The following is a 12,359-nucleotide window of genomic DNA, read 5'->3' as shown; positions in this document are numbered from 1 at the left end:
GTTCAATGATAAATCTGTTGCTGGATTCATAAGCATACTGGTGGTTTTTCACGGGGGATGAATATAATGCCACCCTCCTGATGTGTCCGTCCAATATCCTCTCAAGTCCTTTCAACAGGAGGGATGTAAGGCTGCATGATTCGTCGTACCGATTTAGGGTGTGGATCTTTCCGATCCACTTTAGGTATATATACCACCCTTGCCAGACTATCTCTATACAATTATTTCCAGTCCGTTTTGAAGAAGAGCTGAAAATATACCATCCTCTCCAAATATACCATCCTCTCCAAGAGATTTGAAGGGTTCAAACGACTTGATAGCCTATTCAATTGCCGGTGCTGTGATCACCTTCTTGACGACCTCCCAATCGTTCTTTTTTGGGCGTTTAGCGCTCAATGGGAGGTCTGTTGTTATCAAGAGTCAGATCTGGAGCAATCAGAACCAGCAAGAAGTTTATTCCTCATTTTCCGGCTGTTGGTTCCTTTACTTCAATTCATTAAAAATTTAAAATTATTGTGATCGTTAAAAACCTGTTATAATTTTCACCATTGGGGTTTCTACACGACAGTCGTTGACCGAGATTTTCATCCACGGTATTTCTTTAAAAGGTCACTACATTGAACAAGTAATAGTTATATGCAAGCTTATGTACCTAACTGGAAATGTTAATTGATTTATTCATTAATTATTACATTAACGAGCCTTCTTCACACCACCGTTTCTTGACATCTGAAACATGTCCAGAGGTACAAGTTTTCAGTGTAACCAAACTATAAGAGAGTTTCTGCGAAACCGAGAAAAACTAATAAACGAAGACAGATTAGCCTTCTTATTAACGCGTTGCATTCGATCTCACATCCGAACTAATTGAATCTTTTCCGCAATTCATCTTGTTCGCTGTCTTTCTGGGAGGGCTTCCAATTTTTTCATCCGCTAACGTCTTGATAAATCGAGTAAAAAAACACCAACTTATGGTGGTGCGACCCCGGTAAGTTACTTTTTAATACGGTCTTTGTTGTTCCATTAAGTGAATTGGAAGAGAAATTTAAAACCGGTGGATTCCGCCAGTTTGCGGGTTTTTAAAGTTATTACTTTGACTGGTGGCACAGCATGTTATAGTTGAAAATGAATTGTAAAGCAAACAAGCTAGACAAACACATCCATTTTTTCCATTACATTTAATTGCCTCATGTTATTTACGATAGTCATCCGCGTCATCAAAATACGTAGTAGTGAAATATCCAGATGATAAATCATCATCTTTCATGAGCAAATAGTGTTTTTATCTAATATACAGGGTGTCCCTGGACTTCCTCTTTTCCTCTCGGGAATGTATAGATGGGGTCAAAATATCACCAGTACTTTATATAACTTTTTTTCCTAAAATCCTTCGTTACCAAGTAACGGGCCCTCGAAGTTACAAAATGAAAAATGTTTTTCTTTGATAACTTTTCAAGTGAATATTCAAAATCATCCAAATTTTGGTAATTGACTAAACAAATGAATTCCTTCGATGAGCTTTCATGCAGGAGTCAGTTGTTTTGCTACAAAGTCAGGAACGGACTACCCCCGATGGTCCACACCACAAAACTTTGAAATGACAGATATTTTTCAATATTTTTCAACAAATTAAGGTTACTTGGACAATTTTATGAATAAAAGTACTCGTGTGGAAAGTCGATCGGAGCAACGAGTCTTGATAAAAATGTAGTTTCACTCGACGACATCAAACCCGCTCGTCCACCATTATTTGAAATGAATAATTATCAAAGCAGAAATAATAATGATAACGTTAATTCAACAACATTTATCCTGAGATGTCTACCATTATTCGAAAATATTAGTTTTTAAGGAAAATGGAAATGATAGGTAAAATGTTCATAACGAATTTTTATAATGCAAACATGTTTAACTAACGAAACTCAAGAGCCTCAAGAGCAAACAGAAATGAAAAATCCGCTACAGAAACTGCTCGATATGACCACCTTCTCTCTCTATACATTTTCTTAGTCTGCGAAGACACCCTCTCTGTACTTGAAATAGCATTCCAGGGTCGTTTCGTATGGGTTCACAATGTAATGTTATTCTATTCAACAATGCATCTCTTGTGTGAATAGGTGTAGCGTAAACAAGGCTTTTTAGATGCCCCCACAGAAAGAAATCCAATGGATTTAAATCCGGAGACCGCGATGGCCATGAATATGGCCCACCTCTACCAATCCATCTATTGTGGAAAATATGGTTCAGATGGTCACGCACAATCAAACTAAAATGAGGAGGAGCGCCATCATGCATAAACCACATATCTCTTCGGGTTTGCAATGGAACATGTTCCAAAAGTCCATTCAAATCGTTCTGAATGAACTCCAAATAACGTTCTCCATTCAATCGGTCCTGTAGAACGAATGGTCCTATAAGATGGTTTCCTATGATACCAGCCCAAACATTCACGTTGAATTTCCGTTGGTGTTTGGTTTGCAATATCCCATGGGGATTTTCTTCGGCCCATATATGGAGATTATGAGAGTTGATAACTCCATCTCTACTGAAACCTGCTTCATCAGTGAATAAAACTCGATTAATAAAAGTCATATCCTCTCTTTGCCTATCCATGAACCAATTGGAAAATCTTGAGGTGTCATGGCATGTACCTTCTGGATGTGAAATGGGTGGAGCAGTTGTTCCCTAATTATTCTATGAATAGTGGACTTGGATGTATGGAACTGTTCTGATAGATTTCTGATGCTCATTGAAGGATCATCAGCGACGGCTTCCAAAATATTTTCCTCCAATACAACGGTACGTACAGTCCTAGGAGCGCCCTCACCACCTCGTTTTGGCAAAACTGTACCTACAATAATATCGAAATAAAACAACGTGCTCAAATTAATTATCAATTATTACATACCTGTCTCCATCAAGCTGCGATCGACACGCTCGAATGTTTCTCTTGACGGTACCGTTCGATTGGGAAAATGCTCGGAATACAGACGACGAGCTTCTGCAGCATTACAAAATGCTCGTCCATAAAATACATGCATATCTGCATATTCATTGAATGTAAACTGTTCGGCATTTCAAAAAAATTCAAAATATCCTACAGAATATTGACAATACAATGATAGTCATATGACAACGCACCACTCAACAAAACAAAATCGCATTCCAGTTTCTCATTTTTTATCAAAACTTTCTAAAAGGTTTTTTTGTCAACATCTGTGAAAGAAATGGAACATAATTATTCCCTGAATATTTTTCACCTGATCTACATCTACAGAACTTGATATTTCTTTTGAAAAAATATCTGCTATCACAATTGTGACTTAAACTTCCATATAGGTACTGTACTTTTTGTTTACGACTTCATTTTAGCATACTTTGTATTATTCCTGTTATAAATGTTGTTGAATCAACGTTATCATTATTATTTCTGCTTTGATAATTATTCATTCCAAATAATGGTGGACGAGCGGGTTTGATGTCGTCGAGTAGAACTACATTTTTATCAAGACTCGTTGCTCCGATCGACTTTCCACACGAGTACTTTTATTCATAAAATTGTCCAAGTAACCTTATTTTGTTGAAAAATATTGAAAAATATCTGTCATTTCAAAGTTTTGGGGTGTGGACCATCGGGGGTAGTCCGTTCCTGACTTTGTAGCAAAACAACTGACTCCTGCATGAAAGCTCATCGACGGAATTCATTTGTTTAGTCAATTACCAAAATTTGGATGATTTTGAATATTCACTTGAAAAGTTATCAAAGAAAAACATTTTTCATTTTGTAACTTCGAGGGCCCGTAACTTGGTTACGAAGACTTTTAGGAAAAAAAGTTATATGAAGTACTGGTGATATTTTGACCCCATCTATATATTCACGAGAGAAAAAGAGGAAGTCCAGAGACACCCTGTATATAAATGGGTGTTTGTTGATTGGTTGGTAAGTGATAAACTTCTACATCGCTCAACCGATCGTGATGAAACTTGACATGTATAAGTAATTTTTCATAGAAAAGGCTATCAATTTTTCTGTAACTCACCACTAGATGGCGCTGTAGAAAATGTTTTTGAAAGCACTGTTCTATAACAGTGCGCACGCCTAAGTTCGTTGATTCTGGAACAGCAGCAATACAGCAACATAGTACTAATCATTACTTCACTACCAAATTCTACACGGGCGAAACCGCGAGCAACAACTAGTACTATATAAATTGATATAGATTGATTGCATTCTACAGCAATATTCATATTTATATTATACTAGTACTATGTTGCTGTATCGCTGCTGTTTCAATGTTTTGACAAAATCAGAATCAACGAACTTAGACGTGCGCACCGTTATAGAACAGTGCTTTCAAAGAATTGTTCCACAGCGCCATCTATTGGTGAGTTACAAAAAAATTGATAGCCTACAAACCTTCTCTATTTAAAATTACTTGCTTACACTTACCAACCAACCAACCAACCAACCAACCAACAAACATCCATTTTTATATAATATTAGATTATATCACTCATATTATAAATTTTACAACTAATCTAGAGGTGGATTTAAAAGTTGGTGATCACGAACCATCTCAAAATTCCACAAAGGATAACTTTTCAAAAGTGCTACAGTAGTTCAACAAGTTTTAAGGTGAAGGTTCTTAAAAAAATAGACTCGAAAATAAAATGTTTCCTTGAAATTTCGCTATAATTTACGAAAGAAAGTATGACAAATTCAGTTGGCATAAAATCAGTACAAGCTTTCTTCATTCAATCATCTATTCAGATCATTAATAATACGAAACTTCCAGATGTTTTGAATAACTCAGAACTTACTTGTCATCAATAATGAACCATTTCAACTCAACGAACACAACGAAATAAAAAAACTACTATAGAAAAATCGATATGCTTAACTCAATTCCTTAGCGAGATGGGGAGAAATAATAAAAGTGAAAAATAATACACACAGTTGTCTATAGAAAAAACATTAATTTTTGCAATTCCACCATATCAAAAATTCACTTGAACGCAAAACTATGGCTGTTTTTTCATTACTCATCATTTCATTCGTGGGTGTGAAATAATTCATAGCATTGATAGGATAGTATGCACATCATTAATATAAACTGATAATTGTCAAAGCAAGTTGAGAACTATTTATCAATTTAAAAATGTCATTCGCATGAAAGGACGGAAGGGCCACAAATTTTAATTATTTGTTTCGAGTTTATACTCAAAATCTCGACTCAAATCTCGAAACTTTGACTTAAAACTCGAGATTTTGAATTTATTCCAGAAATTTTGAGATGAACCTTGAAATGATGACCTTGAAATCAAAATTCAAAGATAAAATCTACGCTTAACAGTAGGATTTCTGACTGGCCACTGTCAACTGAAGAAACACCTCCATAATATGGAGCTAGTAGACACCTCTGCAGAATGTGTGAACAGAAAGATGAGACTGTCAAGCATGTCCTAAGCGAGTGCCCGGAGTTATCGTCAATAAGAGAGTTTGTGTTCGGCGAGTCTTGGCCTACACCTGCCGATATAAAGGAGGTGTCTCCCAGTGACCTGTCCACCTTTCTAGAAAGGACAGTGTGGACGATGACCTAGGAGGACAACTCCTCTCCCTACTCTACAGATACAGATTGAAGATAAAATATTGAATCTGACCTCCGGTAACCATCTTGCAAAAATAAAATTGATCTTCATCACTCCTGCATTTATTTATTTCTCATTGGAAGACCTCTCGTCACATCTGGCGCCCAACGTGGGGCGATAAGGAAAAAATGAAGAAACTGGCACACTATGATTTGATAAACAAACCAACACAACAAAATACCAAAGCTCCGAAAAAAAATTAGGAATAAAAACATGATGACCAAAATGCCTAACCAAATCCGGAGCAGGCTACACCTCAGCAGGAAACAGGTATAAGAATTTTTTTACTTCTCACCGGAATGATGGATTCAAGAGAGAAATGCTTCGCTGATTTTTTTTTCAGCCAGACTGTCATGAAAATAACCAGACAATTAGCAATGTTCGTGTTACTAGTCAACTCTCCGGTCCACAAGGATGTAACTTATTCACCACTATAGTTCGGCAGCAGCACTCTCAAAATAATTTTCAACATTTCGAAAGTACATTTTAATGTCATTAACTTAAACTCTCGAAAAATCTATTTCATGAGGCTTCAACGAAATGCGGCTCGGCTCTCAAGTATTCCACAAAAAGTCTAACGTTGTGAAATAGGGTGATCTAGGAAGCCATACCATGATACTTCTCCTGCTAATTTGCTATCCAGAAAACTCCTCGTTCGAGAATTTCGTATGCATGTTTGTTTGTAACTCTCAAGCTCGGGATCTGTATTGACAAAATTATCGGCATTATTACTTGATCTATTCGCGGGCAGATGGCGCTGTATGTAACCTACTTTATATTTCTTGATCTATTCGCGGGCAGATGGCGCTGTACGTAACGTCCTTGATAGGTTGTTCAAAAGAATATCAAAATAATAAATATAGTTCAAAAAACTGAAAAAACAGGCTTTTATAGCATATGAAACTTAAAATTAAAAATAAATATAGTTTAAAAAAACTAAAATACACGCTTTTAAAGAACATCGAACTGAAAAGTTAAAAATGAATATAGTTAAAAAACAAAAAAACACGCTTTCAAATAACATTGAACTGAAAAGTTAAAAATATTTTTTTAAATAAGATTAAAACAATAGCGATTGAAAAATACCAGTATTATTGTGATGAAAGCGTGGGCGCTTTGTGCCATATTTTCTGTATATCTAGCGCCCAGGCTTTTTTCACAATCGTTATTGTTTTAAGCTTATTAAAAAAAAATATTTTCAACTTTTTAGTTCGATGTTCTTCAAAAGCATGTTTTTTAGTTTTTTTAAACTATATTTATTACAGAACACCTTAATTGTAGGTAATTTAATATCCCAGGAAGATGCAGTATTTACAGAAAACTTAAATGAAATGAACAAAATTACCTATCACTGATAGATAAAATTTTGTTGGTGCTACCTGGGTTGTTGATTACCTATTACTATTACATAATTATTCATCGTCACCTAATTCTTTCGACTCACTTTCAATAGTGTTGAAAAAATTCCAAATAATTTCTAGTGGAAATTTTTTCCACTTCAATCCGTTCATAACTCAAATTTTCCCTTTCTAATGTGCATTTGTTATTATTGCTCATTCATACAGTACCATATAATAAAAGTTTTTTTTTCAGCTTCCAAACTTTCATCGCCCACTATGACGGAGTACCCAGCCAGCTCCCCTTCGGCCCTCAACATAGAAACCCAAAACCCGGCTTCAAGGAATTCCTGCCTGGGCTCAAACACATCCAATCTTCTGGGCCTCAATTGCCTGAACACCGGAAGAACGAATTTCACCAACAAACAACTCACAGAGCTGGAAAAGGAATTCCACTTCAATAAATACCTAACTAGGGCGAGGAGAATAGAGATCGCTTCAGCGCTACAGCTCAACGAAACGCAAGTGAAAATCTGGTTCCAGAACAGGAGAATGAAGCAGAAGAAGAGGATGAAGGAGGGACTGATACCTCCCGAACCTGCTTTGAATTCTGGAAGCAATAGCAACTCTCCCTCGTCGACGAATGTTCTCCAAAATGAGTCTGTTACAGGGAGCAATGAGAACAGCCGTGAATCGAATTGAGCTTTTAGGTTAGGTTACATGTTAAATGATTGCATTTTGGAAAATTGAATGTATTTCGAATTCACCCAAAGTTGTCTGGTATAACCTGGTTTTGAGAGAAGCGTATGTTCTGTTTTGAAAGTAGCCAAAAAACATTCTTTACATGATATGCAAAAATTTAGTTCAATCAGCTCTGATCTTTTCACCCTAACACCCTTTCGAAAACCAGTCATAACCTCAAACCTTTTTGTATTAACAAAAAAACAATTTTTAGCTGATGGTTTACAATAAGTCTTGATGATTGTGGGCCAGAACTTCAAAGGTACCGTAAAAATTTAAAACAAGTGCGTATCTCCATTTAAATAATCATGGTGGCTGGTTCATGATCAAATAAAATTGGTGTTTGATGAAAGCAAAGAATAATAATGAGTGTAAAGAAGTTGCACTCAAAAAACAGTGTAAGAACTTTCAGTGGATTTTGTTTCCATCGTAGATGACCAGAGTCCAGAGTTTTATTCGCGTTCTCAGAAATGATTCCATAGGGAGGTTGGAGTTGATTTGAGTTTCACATCTACTACGAATATATTTACTATTCTCGAAATGTTTGGTGGCTACTCTACCATCCTGATGTGGTCACTCATGATCTTTTTTAAACTTGGGGATGATCGGATGATCTGTAGTACTGAAAGGAAATTTGAATATTAGGCTTGAGAAAACCAGTCAAACTTTCTATCAGCAAGTTTTTTCAATTCCTCAACTTTCTTTCCGAAAATACTTGCCTGGGTGACTGTTTTGACTCGGATTTCTTTCTCCAGGGATCGCTGTTTAAATGCCACTGCCAATGTATTTATTCCTGTGAATATTGAACTGGAATAGCTTCACCACAATGCCAATGATGAGAGAGTCTAGTAATATTTTTACCACGAGGTATGAGGAATTGTTTTTCGTTTCGTATAAAATGATTTGAAATCCCTGAAACAACTAAAAAAGAAAAATTAAAAATGAATAGCTGAAAATAACAATTATACTAAGCAAAAATAACCTGAAATGAAATAATAGTAAAATAAAATACAAGTAAAAATAAAACGATTGGACAAAAAATAAAGAAATAAAAATGAAAATAAAAATAAAAAATCAAGAGATTCCAAGCCACGTCAGTTCACGACGTTTCGATTGTTAGTATCTACAATCATCTTCGGGTGATGACTGGACTGATTCCTCCGAGAGATGACTATTTATAGGTCGTTCGAGTACTTTCACTCATCCCCGCTTTCCATTTTTTCCGCTTCACTGGTTCAGTGGGAGATGGCTGTTTGGCGGGAGGTGGCCATTTTTTGCTTGATGATGGGTTTCCATACGTTGCGTATCTCTACGCTAGCTTGGCTGAATACGTTGTTGGATAGCATGTATGCGGCTTCCTTGAATTTTCTCCTAAACCAATGTTCCTTTCTGTGTATGATCTCAGCTTGGGTCCACTCGATGTTGTGTTGATGGGTCCAAAGATGGGCTGCTATTCCTGATTTGCTGGTTTAGGAGAAAATTCAAGGAAGCCGCATATATGCTGTCCAACAACGTATTCAGCCAATCTAGCGTAGAGATACGCAACATATAGAAACCCATCATCAAGCGAAAAATGGCCAACTCCCGCCAAACGATCATCTCCCACTGAACCAGTGAAGCGGAAAAAATGGAAAGCGGGGATAAGTATTCGAACGACCCATAAATAGTCATCTCTTGGAGAAATCAGTCCAGTCATCACCCGAATACGATTGTAGATACTAACGTCGAAACGTCGTGAACTAACGTGGCTTGGAATCTCTTAACTTTTTATTCTTATTTTCATTTTTATTTCTTTATTTTTTGTTCAATCGTTCTCTTTTTACTTGTATTTTATTTCACTATCATTTCATTTCAGGTTATTTTTGCTTAATATAATTGTTATTTTCAGCTATTCATTTTTAATTCTTCTTTTTTAGTTGTTTCAGGGATTTCAAATCATTTTATATATTAGACAATGAAAGTCCGAATAAGTGAAATTCATCAAGAATGAAAGGTCCACTGCTAACACCAGAAGCTTCACATGTAGAATATGAAAAGTTTAGCGTGCGGCTTTATAATACAATTTTAGTATTGTTAAATACAACATTGAAAGCTTTGAAATACTTCCTACTTCATTCTCAAATGTTCGTTGCTTCTTTGATGATGTATCTACCATTTTGTTTTTGTTTATAATCGTTTCAGATCGTCTGATTTATTATTGGCCTTCGGAGTTTTTCATAATCGGATCATATTTTTTGTTTCGGTACGTTTTTTTGTCCTTCACTTTATTTCCACAAAATATATTTGTAAGGTTACTCAATCAAGTACGTATATTGTGCTATTGAAATTTCGCATTTCTGTAAATCACTTTTGTTGTATGAACAGGATTCATTAAGAAAGGTTTCTTCTGAAATATATTTTCAAATTATGATGTTGTTCATAACCTTAACGAATTTAAAAACGTTTTTTGTACATAATGTTAATATTTATTTACTCAAATAAATTTTTTGTACTAAATCACTCCAGCAAATGTCAACAATTCAATTGTTCCGAAATGCAATTATTTCTCATCAAATTGTGAATTGTTATTGATATCGCCAAAGAGATTGAAATGAATTTTAATAATCGAGAGTGGATAAATAGTTTATTACAAAGTGTATAGAATTGAAACGAGTTTGTTTCCATGTCATATCTATTTATTAAACATGTACATTAAACTCCATAATGTAAATATTAATCAACAACTAATATTAGGAAATTTATGCTGATGAAGATATTGACACCTTGTCTTTGAGATTATTTTCTCACATAACTAACTCTTTCGTTGAAATCGTGAAGGTAGAATATTATCGTCAAGAATCCCTAGATTGATTGACCTATTGTAAGGATAATTCAAATCAGCCATCCTTAATAAAAACTCTCTGATAAAATTTAAACAGATATCTGTATACAGGATGACAAAATGATTTGTAAACTGATGTATTTTTGATGAGATGGTTGTTAAAATTATAAACTAAATACTGTTTTATTCAAAGAACGTAAACTTTCACGGCCAGAGAACTTTGTGAAAGCTATTCTCCGGATTTTCTGGCCGTGGTAGGCCAACTCGGGCTTTGCGACCGTTACCACATAGCATTTGATAACGTCTACCGCAATAGTGGACGAAAAATCAGGCATAAAACCTGCAGACCACGGCTAAAAAGCCCTAAAAATAGCTTTTATACTGTTTAATTGACCAATATTAAGAAATAATGGGCATAATAATGCCCATTATGAAATAAGTTGGCAAAAGCAACTTAAATTTGTTACGTTCCAAATAACTAACACAAAAAAAAAGTTTAGAAAGAGTGTGAAAAAATAATCCTGATTCTTCAACTATCATTAAGTGCATGTAATAAATGAGACATTCCAATGTATTGATGGACTTTTTCTTTTGAATATATTCAATGTGATTGATATTTTGAAAATGTTGTATAAAGATGTAAATACATTTTATTGGTTTCATGTAAGTTGCTCAGGGATTGTAAATGTAATAACGAAATAAAATGTTAACAAAGTACGTACTAGTGACATAATTTTTTTCTATTGGACTCGATTGCCATATTGCCAGGTTCATTTCCGACTGTCACTCTAATAAAATAAAGTAATTCAAAAATATTGTATCCATCTTTCAATCTGTCAAGTACAACTTCAGGTACCCCTGAGAGAGAGAGAGAGAGAAAGAGAGAGAAATGCTAGGTTGAAAGTAATGCAGATGGCATCTCGATTCACAAGTAGTAAAATTGAATGGAAGTTTCAACAGCGGCCTGATGAAAAGCGAAATTTCGACAGTGACCACTGAATGAGAAATCGCTTTCCTCCTATCTGCAGCTTACACTACTAATCTGGAAATAGAATAATAGCATCTGAATATATAGGCTCCAATGAAGCAATTTCTTTTCGGGTGGTCACTATCAAAACTCGATTATGCAATAGATCGCTTTTGTTCATGTTTGAAATTGTAGGTTGGAGCTTTCTGTCGATCCTTTAAACGACGTTTTCACGAGAAAAATATTTATCTATGTTATTTATTTTATTATTCGTTTGTAGTTGGTTAATGAGTTTTGTACATTTTGAAAGATATTATTAGCGAAACTCTCTTTCATAATTTATATTTTTTTCATTTCTGTATTTACAAATATGATCTTCCCATCTGTGTTATATGAAACAAAGGTTGCATTTTATGAAACTGTTTACGAATGTCGATTAAAAAATACCACACTACTCCAAATAATTAGATTTCTCTCAATTTTTTTGACATGTCCAAGACATTTATCAAAAAAAATATAATTTGTCGAATTCATTTTCTACTTCATGAAAACCTTTGTACAAAAATCATGTTACGAATTAATTCAAATTAAAAAAATTGAAAATGTCACCGAAACAATTTTGTATTTTTAATTCCACATTAATACTCACAAGATATCTGGCTTTTTATGAATTGAAATCACTATCAACTTTTTGAAATCTAAAATGTCTTTCGTCCCATGTATTTATCAAAAAATCCCATAACGTTAAATGGTTCCTTGTTTCATTGATTATATGATCTTTTAATTTTATCACTACCTGCAATGTGAATTAAAAAAGTTTGATAGTGTTGACTTTTCAATTGAA

The 12,359-nt window shown here is 34.7% G+C and overlaps 1 protein-coding gene across 1 annotated transcript in view; it reads left to right on the top strand.

The window, feature by feature from the left end:
- Lab (labial) overlaps positions 1-8,695 on the top strand; it is a 66,780-nt gene extending 58,085 nt beyond the window's left edge. Inside the window, exon 2 of the mRNA XM_023171150.2 lies at positions 7,243-8,695. Within this exon, the coding sequence (XP_023026918.1) occupies positions 7,243-7,688 (446 nt within the window). The 3' untranslated portion in view covers positions 7,689-8,695. The remainder of the gene's footprint in view (positions 1-7,242) is intronic.
- Positions 8,696-12,359: the final 3,664 nt, after the last annotated feature.

This window comes from Leptinotarsa decemlineata, unplaced genomic scaffold (assembly GCF_025532065.1).
Source record: "Leptinotarsa decemlineata unplaced genomic scaffold, Ldec_3_MD MMD2_tig00026361_RagTag_RagTag, whole genome shotgun sequence".
Taxonomy (NCBI): Eukaryota; Metazoa; Arthropoda; class Insecta; order Coleoptera; family Chrysomelidae; genus Leptinotarsa; species Leptinotarsa decemlineata.
This window is presented reverse-complemented; position numbering and strand designations above follow the sequence as displayed.